Below are 16,800 nucleotides of genomic sequence, written 5' to 3'. Positions count from 1 at the left end.
TAAGACCATCGGAAAACACATATATAATTACATATTGTTTTTGTGATTAATCACTATGCTTTAATTATGTTCAATTTGTAACAATGAAAATACATCCTGCATATCAGATATTTACATTACGATTCATAACAGTAGCAAAATTACAGTTATGAAGTAGCAACGAAAATAATTTTATGGTTGGGGGTCACCACAACATGAGGAACTGTATTAAAGGGTCGCGGCATTAGGAAGGTTGAGAACCACTAACCCGGGACCTTTCAGTTTGCAGGCCAATGCTCCATCCACTGAGCAAAACTGGCCGGGGCTGGCCTGATCATTCTTATTTAGCCCTACCTTCCCTTTTCTCTATTCATTTCCATTTGGCTAATCCTCTTGATCTTTTAAATCTTATCTTGAAAGTTACTTCCTTGATAAATTTAGACAAGATTATTTAATTTTCCCATAGCTGCTTGTGCTACTTCTGCTTTAACACAGCATACTTGGATGTAATTCTACGTTTAATTGTCCATCTCCCTCTGCTAGGATGTGTGTTCCATGAGGATAGGAACTTGCCTGTCCTGTTCTTGGTGGTGTCCTCATCTCTTGGCACAGTGCCTGGTACATGGTAGACATTCAAATACTGGCTAAATGAATACATGAAATAAATAAGGAAAGACAGGAAGAAAGGTAAAACTGAATACATTTTCAGTAAGAAAGAAAGTGTAGCAGGCAACAACTATACTTTCTTCCTCTCTTTTCCTGCCATACTTCTCCTTACCTCCCACCCCAGGGACTCTCCTACCAATACAGGGCCTGTTGAAGTTATTTTATAATTTCAAAGGAAGTAATGGCTCTTCCTCTCCATAGCATTATACACCCTTGGTAGAGATATCCAATCCATTTTTTTTTTCTAAGTTCAAGTTCCTCATTGCACTTATTTGTATAAGAACAGACAAGGGCCCACGTTTGATCTAGTTCAACTACATAGAAGGCTTCAGATTATTTTTTACTGCTAGCAAAAAATTGCTAGTCCAGTAAACTTTGCCTAAAGCTTTTTTCACCCATCTTGTTGTCACTGCTATTATATATTTAATAGTAGTGACCCAGACTGATTCAGTGCTAATGTCATTATTACCTTTAGTTGAATATTTCTTCTATCTTAATCTCTGTAAGCACAGGCCTTTTGTTCCTTTTTGCTCATTTAAAAAATTGGCACAGAAACTCTTAGTATTGGATAGGGTGGGGAGTCTTCCAGAAATACTCTCTAGCCACTGTGGAAAACAGTATGATGGCTTCTCAAAAAATTAAGAATAGAGACACCATATGATCCAGCAACCCTTCTTCTGGATATCTATCCGAATAATTTGAAAACATGTATTAACAAAGATATATGCACCTCTATGTTCATTGCAGCATTATTCACAGTGGGCAAAACTTGGAGACAACCAGCGCGTCCTTTGCTAGATGATTGGATAAAGAAGATGTGGCGTGTGTGTGTGTGTGTGTGTGTGTGTGTGTGTGTGTGCGCGCGCGCGCACACACAAAATGGAATACTACTCAGCCATAAGAAAAGATGAAATACTGCCATTTGCAACAACATGGATGGATCCACTGAATAAATCTCATGCTAATAAGTCAGATGGAAAATGTCAAGAACCATATGATTTCACTCATATATGGGATATAAGATTGAAAGCAACAAATGAAAAGACAAGAAAAACAAACAAAAACTCAGGCACAGACAGCAGTATGGTGATTACTAGAGGGAAGAGGGGTGGAGGGATAGTAAAGAACTTCAAATATATGGTGACAGAAGATTTGATTTCAGACGGTGGACCCACAATGCAATACACAGATGATGTATCACGGAAGTATGTACTTGAAATTTATATAATCTTAATAACTAATGTCACTCCAATGAATTTAACCAGCTAACTGCCACGATATTTTGAATGTAATTTAAAAAGGTTCTCCACTTGCATCTATAGACGCTTATGGCAGTTAATTGGCTAAATAAAAAAAATAATACCTTCTAGTTGTAAAGATTGTTCAATATCATATTGACTTTAAAGGTGGGTGAAGCCAGTCTAGTTGGTGCCCAAGTCTGTCTTTGCTCCTCCTTAAAGAGGAAACATAGCATAGTCAGTTAAAGAGCAGGCTCTAGAACCAAAGCCTATATCTGGAACCTTCTAGCTGATTGACCCGGAGCAAAGTACTTAACTGTCTTTGGCTCCAGTTTTCTTATCAATCAAATGGGGGTAATAGTATTACCTACCTCTTACCCATTTTAATGAAGATTAAATGGGGTGCCTGTAAAGTGGAACACTCTCAACACATGTCAACCATTATATAAGTAGGTCTCTGGTGTTAGCATAAGACTTGCCTGGTTATAATTATTTGCATACATGGGAAAAAATGAATAAAAGTGGTAGTATTAGCTTTGCCAGAAAACAAAAAGTGGCTTAAGGTGCCAAGTACAAAGAGCCTTGGGCTGGGAGCCAGGAGATCATGTTAAGTCTGCTGCTTGCTCACTACACGACCAAGGGTCCAGCCACCAGCTCTCTGAGTCTGCATGTCCTTATCTTAAGAGGAGGCAGTTTGCACCCAATCAGCTCTGTTGTCCTTTCTAATGTTAGCATTTTATGAGTCCAGGTATGAGGGGTTATTTCATTTCATTTTATTTTTCATTTTATAATATATTTTCATTGATTTCAGAGAGTAAGGGAGAGGGAGAGAGAGAGAGAAACATCAATGATGAGAGATAATCATTGATCAGATGCCTCTTGCACAACTGCCACTGGGAATCGAGCCAGCAGCCCAGGCTCGTACCTTGACTGGGAATCGAATTGTGACCTCCTAGTTCATAGATCGATGCTCGACCACTGAGCAACACTGGCTGGGTGGATTATTTCATTTTAAATACCTCATTGTGCTAGACGCTGAATAAATATTTGCTAACTTGAATGGAATCTGCTGACTTTATCTCTGGAATGTGGAGGACTTGGTTTTATGGTTTTGAATTGTAAACATAGAAAACAATGATGACGATGTTTGCAATTAAAAAAAAAAAAGACATAACATTCAGTGCCAGTGACCAGTTGTGCATTAGGGCTGCTGTAATAAAATGCCAGGAACTGAGTGACTTAACCATCCTTTCACAGTTCTGGAGACTGGAAGTCCAACATCAAGGTTTCAGCAGAGCTGCGTCCTTCCCGGGCCTCTGAGAATCTGCCCCGTGCTTTTCTCCCAGCTCTGGGGCTTTGCTGGCCACCTTGGGCATTCCTTGGCTGTGCCCTCATCTTCACAGGGTGCTGTCGATGTGAGCATATCTGTGTTCAAATTCCCCCTTTTTTATGATACCTGCCCTGTTGGATTAGGGGCCTAGCCTATTCTAGTTTGACTTCGTATTAACCTGTAATGACCAAGGTCACAGTCTGAGATACTGGGGTGCAGGGGTTGGTTAGGACTTCAACACATAAATTTTAGGTGATGCAGTTCACCTCCCAACAAGCTGCTGATCCCGTTTTATCAGTATAACTACCCATCTAACCACCCTTCCTTCAATAACCCTGTGGTGCATACAGGTAGAAAGATAACAGACGATGTTATGCGGAATTTTCTTTACAGGAGGCTCTTTAATGTTTTTCATAAATGGCCACTAGCTAATTCTCAAATTGATTTGTGAATTGTTCATAACTTCCGTTTCCACCTCATTCCTCTCTTTCACTTTACTGTCCCTCTTTTTCTAGTCTTCCCAGCTCTTTCCTCCTCATCCAATTCACCTGATTTTCCTTCTTCACTGAGCATTTCGCTTGTTATAAGCAGATAGTTCTGCCACCAGATGGTGTGCAAGGATTGGCAAAAGAATTGAAATACATTGGCCAATGTGTCTGCTTTTCAACATTTTATTTCAGGAAAAAGGTTGATATAACAAGCCAGACAGGAGAGTCTGGGATTGTCTAGATTTTAATTATCCCTATAAATGTTCTCTCCCTTTATTGTGGAAACAGGAACCTGAGCGGGAAATCTTGAGGAAAAAAGAAACCTATAAAGTTTGATGAATAAGGATTACTAGGAGATTCTGATCTCAACATTGGGCTGAGAGGTGGGAGCAATATTCCTGGGCCAGAGGGCCACTTCCTCAAACAGAAACCACAGAAAGGGGAAAGCCATGGAGTGCAGTAGAGCTGTAGAATGATGTTTGTGAAATAGGGACTTTGGCTGTCATCTAACTCAGGAGTTTCCAATGAGACCTGAGCCCAAAAGCAGAGTGCAGACCACCACCAACTTACAATTGGCTTTGTTTGCTTGAACATTGTTGTGTTATTATTACTGTTACTAGAGGCCCGGTGCATGAATTTGTGCACAGATGGAGTCCCTCAGCCTGGCAGGCAATCAGGGCTGATCAGGCCATCTCACCCAGTCCCAATTGGGGTCTATGAGGGCCTGCCAGCCGGGAAGGGACCACAGGAGGGCTTTAAGGTGTGTCCGGTCCTCTCACCCAGTCCCAATCACCGGACTTCAGCAGCAAGCTAACCTACCGGTTAGAGCATCTGCCCCCTGGTGGTCAGTGTGCATCATAGCAACTGGTCATGGTCAACCAAATGGTCGACTGATCTGTCCGACACTTAGCATATTATGCTTTTATTATATAGGATTATTGATTCCCAGCATTTAAGCAATTCTAGTGTTTTACATAACCATTCAGATTTCAGGCTTCTTTTGGGAATAAAAAATTGGAAGACCTGGCCATACTGGCTGATATTTTTCTCTTGGCAACACCGTATTATGGCTGAATTATGGCTATTTCTTTAGTTGGAACTTGTGATCTACAGTTTGACTCTCTCTTCCAACCCTATTGTATTACACTGAACCTTTACCCTCATTTAAAATGTTACCTACCTCTGCCTCGCCCATGAAAAGTATTTGATATGTGACCTTGCTGTCTCATTTCACAGATACAAAACCCAGAGAGGGAAGCAGACAGCAGGTTCAGTGCCACACCCGCCCTGTAATTCCCACTGGGTCACCTGCTCATGAATAGAACCCGGTGGGGGAAGAGAGAGAAAGGTCCCCATGGAGGAGTGATGCAGTTCAAGCAGAGTCCAGAGGGGAGGTGAACAGTGAAAATGAAAACAGTAACTGCTGCCACCCAATTATAGATACATTAGAACCGTGCACGCCCATGAATGAAAAATGGGGAACCTTAAAGTAAACACCTTACAGGGAACTTAGAATGAATAAATCCTTGATTAGAAGACCATTGGTTAGCAGTCAAAAGAAAGAAAGGAACTTCAATGACTTCCCTGCAAGTTTGGGTTGTCTGTAAACTCATTCTTTAAGCATTGGAAAGGTGATTGATGAGGCCAGGTGATTAAGGAGACAAGGTAGCAACTCAGCTAGAAATTGAATGGTTTGTCACCCAAAGAAATCAGCAGAATGCTTTTCTGGGTTCCTATGAAATGGCTGTCAGGGACACTTCCTATCAGAACATGGAACCATTTGGTGAAAGGTGATGGAGGAGGAGTGGAGTGATTCACAAGGAGGAAGCAATTTTTTTTCTTATCCCAATGAAGATAAATGGGAGGATAAATGGGTGGGACAGCCTTCTGGATGATATATTAGTGATAGCAAGCATTTATTTTGAGCTCACTCTGTGCTGGATATGCACTAAGAAGTTGACACGCACATTACATCCTTCAGCATTACCGACATCATTACTACTGTCATCCCCATTTTACAGGCGAGGAAACTGAGGTCCAGAAAGATCAGGTAATTTTCCAGGTCTATTTAGCTCATAAACAACAGAGCCAGGATTCAAATGCAGGCTCTCAAACTGCCTGTTAGCACAGTCTTTCCACTTAACCACCAAGTTGCTCCACTGTCCTCTACCCTCAGACCTAGATGTGGCTTGGCCTCATGATGGATGCCTGGCATGCCTTGGGCTTAATCTGAAACAAGGGTTCATATACACCATTTTGGCTGGATGGCATGTAAAAAATTTGAAATAGCTGACATTTTAATTTCTGGCAGGTAACAAGCTTGTTTCAGAGAGTTACTAAACTTGAGGACTGGCAGGTTGTCAATGAACCTTCATGCTAAGAACATATATAAATGACTTCAGGGACACTTGTAGTCTGGCAGCTCAGATTTCCATCATGGGAATGCTGGTACAGTCTGTAATAGGATAGATTCCTGAAGGCTTAAGCAAATGACTTTCTCCTCTTCTCCCTCTCCCTCCTCCTCTTCCTCCTCCTCCTTCTCCTGTTCCTCTTCTGCCTCCTCCTCCTCCTCCTTCTCCTCCTCCTTTTAGCCACAACAAACCACAAAAAAATGCATTTTACACCACTACCCAGTAGAAGTACATGCAACTGAAACAAAAGTTTCTTGAAACACATACCCTTAATATATGTGATTGTTCTGAAATTAGAGATTGTTTGGAAATTAGAGAAAAATGATTACTAGGGCTCCCCCGACCGAACACAGCAACCATGATAGTTTTTATCATTCCTTACCTGCTCTCTATGCTTCTGCCTACCTCCATCGTCGTGTGGCCAGGAGATAGGCTGTGAACCAGTCTGTCTGGTTATAGAACCACAGGATCTCTTGAGTAGAGAGCAGTTTCCTTGAGGTATAAATTTATTTGTTCAAAGCACTTGGACATTTACATAGTACTTGGCCTTCAGATAGAATGTTGACTGATTTTTATTGAACTTGCTATTATTTTCATTAAGCATTTTTCCTCATTAAAGAATCACACATATGAATTTTGGAAAATCCAGGCAAGTACAAAGAAGAAAATGACATTTATAATTCAACTATTCCAAGATAAACATAATGAACAATTCAGTGTATTTCCTTTATATAATTTCTATGCAAGTATAGTTTTACAATGTTGCTATAATATTTTGTGTACTATTTTATTTTTTATTTTAATATTTTGTCACCCAAAGAAATCAGCAGAATGCTTTTCTGGGTTCCTATGAAATGGCTGTCAGGGACACTTCCTATCAGAACATGGAACCATTTGGTGAAAGGTGATGGAGGAGGAGTGGAGTGATTCACAAGGAGGAAGCAATTTTTTTTCTTATCCCAATGAAGATAAATGGGAGGATAAATGGGTGGGACAGCCTTCTGGATGATATATTAGTGATAGCAAGCATTTATTTTGAGCTCACTCTGTGCTGGATATGCACTAAGAAGTTGACACGCACATTACATCCTTCAGCATTACCGACATCATTACTACTGTCATCCCCATTTTACAGGCGAGGAAACTGAGGTCCAGAAAGATCAGGTAATTTTCCAGGTCTATTTAGCTCATAAACAACAGAGCCAGGATTCAAATGCAGGCTCTCAAACTGCCTGTTAGCACAGTCTTTCCACTTAACCACCAAGTTGCTCCACTGTCCTCTACCCTCAGACCTAGATGTGGCTTGGCCTCATGATGGATGCCTGGCATGCCTTGGGCTTAATCTGAAACAAGGGTTCATATACACCATTTTGGCTGGATGGCATGTAAAAAATTTGAAATAGCTGACATTTTAATTTCTGGCAGGTAACAAGCTTGTTTCAGAGAGTTACTAAACTTGAGGACTGGCAGGTTGTCAATGAACCTTCATGCTAAGAACATATATAAATGACTTCAGGGACACTTGTAGTCTGGCAGCTCAGATTTCCATCATGGGAATGCTGGTACAGTCTGTAATAGGATAGATTCCTGAAGGCTTAAGCAAATGACTTTCTCCTCTTCTCCCTCTCCCTCCTCCTCTTCCTCCTCCTCCTTCTCCTGTTCCTCTTCTGCCTCCTCCTCCTCCTCCTTCTCCTCCTCCTTTTAGCCACAACAAACCACAAAAAAATGCATTTTACACCACTACCCAGTAGAAGTACATGCAACTGAAACAAAAGTTTCTTGAAACACATACCCTTAATATATGTGATTGTTCTGAAATTAGAGATTGTTTGGAAATTAGAGAAAAATGATTACTAGGGCTCCCCCGACCGAACACAGCAACCATGATAGTTTTTATCATTCCTTACCTGCTCTCTATGCTTCTGCCTACCTCCATCGTCGTGTGGCCAGGAGATAGGCTGTGAACCAGTCTGTCTGGTTATAGAACCACAGGATCTCTTGAGTAGAGAGCAGTTTCCTTGAGGTATAAATTTATTTGTTCAAAGCACTTGGACATTTACATAGTACTTGGCCTTCAGATAGAATGTTGACTGATTTTTATTGAACTTGCTATTATTTTCATTAAGCATTTTTCCTCATTAAAGAATCACACATATGAATTTTGGAAAATCCAGGCAAGTACAAAGAAGAAAATGACATTTATAATTCAACTATTCCAAGATAAACATAATGAACAATTCAGTGTATTTCCTTTATATAATTTCTATGCAAGTATAGTTTTACAATGTTGCTATAATATTTTGTGTACTATTTTATTTTTTATTTTAATATATGTATTTTTATTGATTTAAGAGAGGAAGGGAGAGGAAGAGATAGAAACATCCAATGATGAAAGAGAATCATTGCTTGGCTACCTCCTGCACGCCCCCCACTGGGGCTGGAGCCCACAACTCAGGCATGTGCCCTGACTGGGAATCAAACTGTGACCTCCTGGTTCATAGGTTGACGCTCAACCACTGAGCCACACTGGCCAGGCCTGTGTAGTATTTTAGATTCTGGATTTTTTTAAGTTAACATTATACCATAGGCATTATCACTTATTAAAATCCTTTAACAAATACCATTTAAATTTGTTTTGCTATTGGCAATTTAGGCAGTTTCCAGTTTTATATATTTATTGTGTGTGTGTGTGTGTGTGTGTGTGTGTGTGTGTGTGTGTGTGTGTTACTATAAAGACCTGCAGTAAACATCTAATGCTCAAATATGTACCTTCATATTAAGGCACAGCCTTAAGAAATATTTTAAAAGTAGACTTACTGGGTGTATAGGCATGGGCACATTTGGACACTTGAGACTGACCGCTGAGTCGCCTTTGGGGAAGGTTGGAATTCTAGAGAAGGCCATTGATTTCAAGATGAGAGGGGGTTAGTTATTCAACATCTACATGTGAGGAGTCTCAAAAGCGAGGGGCTGAGACTGGCAGAGTCAGACTGAGAATCTGTGTTCCCGAAGAGGTAGGTGAGAGTTGAAAGCCAGGGCAGGAGATGATGTGCTCCCTGACAGAGGAAGAAAATAAATCAGCTGAGGGTGGGTGTGACCAAGTTTGTGCATATGGGTGTCCAGGTGTGGGAGGAGCTTGGAAATCCCACAGAATGGTGTTTGTCCTCTTGGCTTTTTTTGAGAGTTAGGGAGTGAGGATGGAAATGGGGAATATGAGGGATTTGGGTGGTGACCTGGAATAACCTGTGTAGGAAATAAAAGGGGGTTTTGCTTAGTGACCCTTTACATGGAGAGGTATCTGGAAAGTTTCTAAGTAACACTGGTGATTCAGCTGAGCTGGACCAGCATAGATTTATGGTTGTACTGATCTGCAAAGTGCCTGCTGTCTCAATAGAGAAGCAAAGACAAGAGTGGAGGGGCTTGTCTGGGCTGGGAATTTGCAGCAGTGGCAGAAGTTGGAAAAGGGGAAAAGTTGGTAAGGACCCTAGCAATAGGGTCCTTTAAGTGATGTATCATGAGATCCGACCACTAGAGGAAGGGCCTGTCAAGTTGATGGAATTGGAGGAAAGGGACATAGCCTGCGTATTTATATTTGCAGCTCGGATCCTGAAATATAAGCTAGTTCTGAAAAGGGGGTGTTCATGGTGTGACAGTGTTGGGACACAAAAGAGTCCTGGATACCCCTCTTTTTGGAAGCTGGTTGTGGGTCCACTACATGGATTCAGGTCAGGAGCAGGGAGATTTTCAAACATTAAGAACCAAAGCTGCTATTGGAGGCGTTCGTTGTTTATCTTCAACTGGAAGGAAGATGCTAGTTGGTGGGAATGCAGATTGGTGCAGCCACTATGAAAAATAGTATGGAGTTTACTCACAAAATTAAAAATGGATCTGCCTTATGACCCAGTGATTTCACGTTTGGGGTTTATCCAAAGAAATCCAAAATACTAATTTCAAAAGATATAGGCCTCCCTATGTTCATTGCAGTGTTTTTTATAATAGCCAAAATACGGAAGCAACCTAAGTGCCCATCAGCAGACCAGTGGATAAAAATGCTGTGGTACATTTACACAATGGAATGTTACTCGGCCATAAAAAAGAATGAAATCTTACCATTTGTGACAGCATGAATAGACCCAGAGGGTATTATGCTCAGTCAAATAAGTGAGTCAGAGAAAGACAAATACCATGATTCCATTTATATGTGGAATCCAAAGAACAAACAAAATACATGAACAAACAAAATGGCAACGGACTCATAGATACAGAGAGCAAACTGGTGGTTGCCAGAGGGAAGGGGGTTAGGGGGTGGGTGAAAGAGGTGAAGGGATTAAGAAGTACTAATTGATAATTACAGAGTAGTCACAGGGTTATAAAGTACAGCATAGAGAATATAGTCAATAATATTGTAATAACTATGTTTGGTGCCAGGTGGGGTACTGGAAATATCCAGGGAACACTATGTAAAATTTATGGTTGTCTAACCACAAGGTGTACACCTGAAACCAATACAAAATAAAATTGAGAGAAAAAAAATAAACAAAAAATAGAAGGAAGATGCTAATTAATATTGGCTCAGAGCAGCAGCCCAAATACATTGGTACTGGTCTGCTTTGTGCTCCCTTCAAAGGCTTAATGGCACCTCCCTAGACATGCTTCAGAAATATATGATGAAGAAAACAGCCAGTTTCTGCTCTGGATCAAGGTGAGAATTTTGAGCTGTGCCCCGTAAGGTCAAGCATTGTTGTAGGGGATACTCTGAGGAAAAGAAGTGCTTGGATTAACTTTACATGTTTGGATTTGAGGGATCATGTGGGGCAGAACCAGACCCCTCAAAAGGGCTGCTGACATATGTGGTTCCTTCTGGGACAGGGATGGGAGAAATTGGTGCAGCAGGGTGCCCAGTTGAGGCCAGAGCATTTTGGCCAAATGTAGGAAGTCAAGCTGGCTCAATCAACTTCATTGGATTTTCTGGATATTTCTGGAGTTGGTGTTTGCAAGTATTACCAGTCTCTCCATTACCCCTTTCTTCTCAGCAACATTATTGAAAGGAAATGTCTGGTGGTTGTTTTCTGAAGTCAGATGAAGTCTGTTGATGACGTCAACTCGAATTTAACCTGGCTCTTTGTAATTATTGAAGAAAACCACCCAATTGCCTTTTTTCCTGCTCTCAAGCTAATGCTAATCAAAAATGGCATTTGATTAACCTCTTGAAACATCTGCCTTGAAGGACTAAATTAATAAATTGGATGAAATCAATTGCTGGAGGTGATGACTCTTGTGAATCACTGGGATTCATTCTGCCGAGTCTCTCGAGCTGTTAAATCTGGGGGAGATGTAACAGACACCATGCACCAGAGCAGGACCTGAGAGATCCAAGTCTTTCAGACACTGTCTTATGCAGTGCAATTGCTGGATAAACTTGAACCTATTTGTTGCTTCTTTTGAATATGGAATGCATTTTTATATATTTTGTATGGGCTCATGGATACGTGTATTATGTCCCTGATTATCCTTTCCCTTTGAATTTGTTGTTAGAATGAAAAAAAAAAAAGCTCCTTGTTTATTGTTCTCCATTGTTGATCCATGTTTAAAAAGATAGGCACCTGTTCTTGAGTGAAGGTTGCAAATAGAGGAACTAGAAAGTGTTCTACAATTCAACTCAGCAATAGTTATAGACTCTCGCTGAGACTTTGGCATTGGTCTGAGTGCCCCAAATTAAAAGGAACATAGAGCCTATGGAGAAATATGGAAGAATTGCAACCGTGATGACTTTGACATCTGAAAATAGAACCAAGAAGGAGAAGACATGAAACCAGGGTTATTTCTCTGGAAGGAAAAGATTCAGGCTATACTTAAAGGCTGTCTTCAAGTTTGCAAAGTTAGCTGTTATTCGAAGGATAGTGATATGTCTTTTTATACACTTTCTGGATAAAATCAGGGAAAATCCATTTAATTTTAACTGATTTAGATTAAACTGATTTTGAAGAGATTAGATTAAATGGGAAGAAGAAAACTTTCTGTCAGGAAATGCAAAGTGAACAATTAAGAAAATGTGTGGATTTCATTTCTCTAACAAAAATCTGCTTATTCACCAAACATCAGATGTAATACTCTTATCCATTGGTGATGATCCAAAAAAGGGCTTGTTTTTAGAATTCTGAGGTTTTATTCTATCACCGTTCAGCTTTGTACTTTTAGAATGCCACTTTTATGATTATACTAGAGGCCCAGTGCACAAATTTGTGCATGGGTGGGGTCCCTCGGCCTGGCCGGTGATTGGGGTCGATGGGGGTCATCTAGCCCAGTCCTGATCAGGCTGGCCTGCCTGGGGGAGGGATCGCAGGAGGTTGGCTGGCCACTGGAGGTTGGCTGTGTGAGCGCACTGACCTCCAGGGGGCAGCTCCTGCATTGAGCGTCTGCCCCCTGGTGGTCAGTGAACATCATAGCGACTAGCTGGTTGTCCGGTCGTAATGGTCGCTTACACTTTTATATATATAGATATCCTTAGAAGCAAAAACACCTTTCTTAATATGATTCTTAGAAAATAGTAATTGTGTTACATTATTGGGTTACCTATACCTTCTCTGATAGTGAAATTGGTATTTAAGAAAATGCTGTGTTCTAAGTAAATATTTAAAATTCCAGACTGAAGGTAATTTTTCTTAAAGCTAGTAGGCATATAGAGCTCTGCAACTTGCTTTCTCTTCATTTGCCATGTCTTGGTCTTCAAGACCTTCTTAAAACATATGTTTCCTTTCTAAGGCAGAGATAGTTTATTAAGAAGATCTCAAATTCTACAGGTTGGGGGTAGGGGAAGCTCTGAGGAAAGCCTGGTTTCTTTTGGCCCTCAGACATTGCCACCTATTGAGTTAGTATGACTTATGCCATGATGTTCAGAGCCAAACCTTTTCAATAAAAGGAGTTAAATATTGTATTTGTAAAAAGTTTAAAATATTAATTATTTTAGTTCTCAGTATACAGGGTGTCCCCCCAAAAATGTACACACTATTAAAATCTGATAACTCAGTTCATATTTCTTTCTTTTCAGATGTAACCCATTGGAATTGATAATTATTCAAAGTGTGTATACATTTTTTGGGACACCCTGTATTGAATGCTGGAGTGCCTAAGAGAGTATATTTCAGTGCTTTCATTACACACACAAAAATTGTAACTATGTGAGTTGATATGTTAATTAGCTTGACTGTAGTAATCACTTCACTATGCACATGTATTAATCATGTTGTACACCTTAAGTATGTACAATTTTTATTTAAAATGACAGTATATGGCCCAGTTGGTGTAGCTCAGTGGTTGAGCATCGACCCAGGAATCAAGAGGCCACCAGTTCAATTCCTGATCAGGGCAGATGCCTGGGTTGCGGGCTTCATCCCCTGTGGGGGGCATGCAGGAGGCAGCCAATCAATTATGTTTCTCTCTCATTAACGTTTCTATCTCTCTATCCCTCTCCTTTCCTCTCTGTCTAAAAAATCAATTACATTTGTAATACCTTAACCAATAAAGAAATTAAATATTAAAAAAATCAATTAAAAAACCATAAAAATATTTTAATGACAAAATATGGTCCCCTTCTCACTCTCACCCCTTGCTTCATCCTCATTTCTTTCCCTTCCTTCTTTATTTCTCTATCATTTGTGTCTATAGTAGTGATATGGAACTAGGATATAACTTTTAAAGTAAATTCTTCCACTGTTCTTAACATTTTCTTTTTGCTTGTGAAGGACAAATTTAATGTGTTCTTAAAAGAATTATGTACTTCCTTGATATATATTTCTCCCTATCCTGCATTTGTGACTCATAAGAGGAATTTTAAAAAGAACTTATCTTTCCCCTATAATATAAATAAACTTTGTGGTGTCTACATTTCTTTGTTTCTCTGATGGGCTAAATGTAATTTCAGAGAGGGCATTGTTTTCAGGCTGGGAAGCCTTTTTTCATTGGTTCAGAATTATAATCCTTTGTACACCCGGCCACTGAACATTTGTGTCTACATAGAATGATTTGGTTGACCAAGTTCTGTTTTTTCTCTGTCCCTTCTTTGTTATAGATACATTTCATATTGCTTTTCAGTCGACAAGGGAAATTACGGCTGCAGAAATGGTACACAACTCTCTCTGACAAGGAAAGGAAGAAGATCACCCGGGAGATTGTTCAGATTGTGCTCTCTCGTGGTCAGAGGATGAGCAGTTTTATCGACTGGAAGGAACTAAAACTTGTTTATAAAAGGTGTGAGTAACTTTATGAGAACTGAATTTATTTCTTGTTACTGCTTTGGTTTGTTTAATTCTGAGCATTTTAGGTTGCAACACCAATTTCATCATTTACTGAAATCTTTAGACTGGAGCCCAAATAACTGTACCCATAGACTAACTAGGAAAGAACGCTCATTTATTGAAAGGCCTTTGATGTACCAGGATAGAGTCTAGGTACTTAATCTGCAGGTTGATAATGCATGCTGGCATCCAAGACATGCTTTATGAGCACCTACTGTATTCCCAGCACTGTCCTAGTGGTTGCGGATACAGTAGTAAATGGGACACAGGACATTCCTGCTCTCATGGCACTTACTCATTTGTTAAGTAAACAAAAATTTTTCAGTTAGTAATAAGTATTATGGGAAATGCAGATTAGTGTGCTGCAGAGATGGAAAACTCTCTTTATTGTTATTATTGCTCATATTTGCAGATGAAGAAACTAAAGCCACCGAGAGCTTATGGAATCAGTCCCTACTCACAGTAGTTGAGTGGTAATTGGCAGAGCCATAATTCAAGTTCAGATCTTTCTGGCTTTAAATCCCATGTATTCTCTCTTTATTGTACCTGCTTGTGTGGGAAGACCATACTCAGAAGAAACCTCAATTTATAGATGAGGAAACTGAGACCCCAAGAGATGGAGTAATTTTGCTCATTTAGACCTAGATAACTGATACCCAAGCCAGGATCAGAACACAGAAAACATGACCCTGCATCCAGCATCTTCATGCAACTTCCAGAAGGAACACACGTTAGAAAGGCTCTTGCTAGGAGTGTTTATAAGACCTGAAGGGGAAAGAGAGTAACCTCTGCAGACTACATTTAATGGATTAAATTATCAGAAAGTGGGATCCAAGGTCAACATTTTAGTGTTTGCTGACAAGAAACTTGTCTGTATTCTTCACCTGCTGGTTTTCTAAAATTTTTGGTTCAGTTGTATTTTAAATCATTATATAAAGAATAGGCTTCAGTGGTTCTCTCGACTGATATTACAAGCACTGCGTTACAACAGTGAACAAGGCAGACCCTGCCTTTGGGAACCACTGATCTGGTAGGAGAGACAGACTATGAAATGGACAATGAAGAGACCTGATGCTCTGAAGGGGCGGGGGGGGGCACAGGGATGCATAGCAGGAGCGTCCAATCCAGTCAGAGATGACAGGAATGACAATCTTGGCAGAAATGACACCCAAGCTCAGAGCAACAGGACAAGGAAGAGTTAGTCACATGAATGGGGTAGGGAAGAGTATTTTGGGTCGAAGATACACACAGGAGAAACCCATAGGAGAAACACACAGGACTATGATTTTGAGATATGGAATGTGATGAATAATGATTACATTCTTGGATGGGAAGCAGGAGGTAACTGCATCTTCATTGGGGAAAATCCACCTTCAGGTTGTTTAATGGGTCATCATATTTTACTTTTTTTTTTCCTTTCAAGGTATGCTAGCTTATACTTTTGCTGTGCAGTAGAAAGTCAGGACAATGAGCTCTTGACACTAGAGATTGTGCATCGTTATGTGGAATTGCTGGACAAGTACTTTGGAAATGTAAGTTGTTCTGGTCTATTAGAATCAGTAGGTCTCCATCTCAGCTCTTACTTCAGTCTGTCTTCCGTCACATTCCTTCTCTCTCTCAAGTGTAAAATATGAATTGCATTTGTATCAAGGATCAGAGCAAAAGGCTTTCCCCACTTCCTATAATTCTTAAATGGCAGATTTCAAGGCAGGTGGTGTCCCTGTCTTCAGACCACAGCACATGAGACCTTGTTTAATGCACTAGAGTATAATTGTGAAGGATTCTTTCTTTGTCATGGACTGTCATCTCTCTTCTCATTTGCTCTTTTAGTCCCTCTCTGACTTCTTCTACTAAGTTACACATGTTCTTTAATATTATTTATACATGAGATGTAAACAACAACAATAATACCCTTTCATTTCACGTTGCTGTTTTATCTCCTTGCCCCCCAGTAATGTCTTACATGAGGTGGCCCAACCCGCTGAACTCATTCACTCCACAGCAGCTCACAGCTTGGGTTCCACCTCTGCGGCTCCAAGGAAATTAGTTACCACCCACCCCTCCCTAGTGGCTGACACCAGTGACTCTTCTTAAATCTTCACTTGCTTGCTCTCTCTGCCACTTGCTGCTGCGTCAGTAAGGAATTGCTTAACCTCTTGCAGCACTGAACCCTTGCTCACCATGATTCTTTCTTTAAATTTGCTCCTTTTTATTTTGCCAAGACACTGAATTCTGCTGATGGCCCCTCCTGGCTTCTTCCATTGAGATCCCTCCCTCCACCTGCTCCCTAAAAGCCCTGCTGCTCTTCCTCCTCTCTGGTGTGTCTGCCTGATTTTCTCTCTTGGAAACCTGTTACCACGTGACTGTTCCTTGCTTTGCTGAAGATGCTCTTCC

The 16,800-nt window shown here is 40.4% G+C and overlaps 1 protein-coding gene across 2 annotated transcripts in view; it reads left to right on the top strand.

The window, feature by feature from the left end:
- Window positions 1–16,800, top strand: part of AP1S3 (adaptor-related protein complex 1, sigma 3 subunit) — a 72,641-nt gene that overhangs the window by 25,486 nt on the left and 30,355 nt on the right. For both annotated transcript variants that reach the window (XR_001360050.1, XM_005883492.2), the window contains exons 2-3: window positions 14,181–14,359; window positions 15,830–15,938. Coding sequence is in view for 1 of the 2 variants with exons in the window: in XM_005883492.2 (XP_005883554.1) it covers window positions 14,181–14,359; window positions 15,830–15,938 (288 nt within the window). In the remaining variant the exon portion in view is untranslated. The remainder of the gene's footprint in view (window positions 1–14,180; window positions 14,360–15,829; window positions 15,939–16,800) is intronic.

The sequence above is a fragment of the Myotis brandtii genome, unplaced genomic scaffold (genome assembly GCF_000412655.1).
Source record: "Myotis brandtii unplaced genomic scaffold, ASM41265v1 scaffold79, whole genome shotgun sequence".
Taxonomy (NCBI): Eukaryota; Metazoa; Chordata; class Mammalia; order Chiroptera; family Vespertilionidae; genus Myotis; species Myotis brandtii.
Note: the sequence above shows the minus strand (reverse complement) of the source record. Positions and strands in the feature narration are given on the sequence as shown.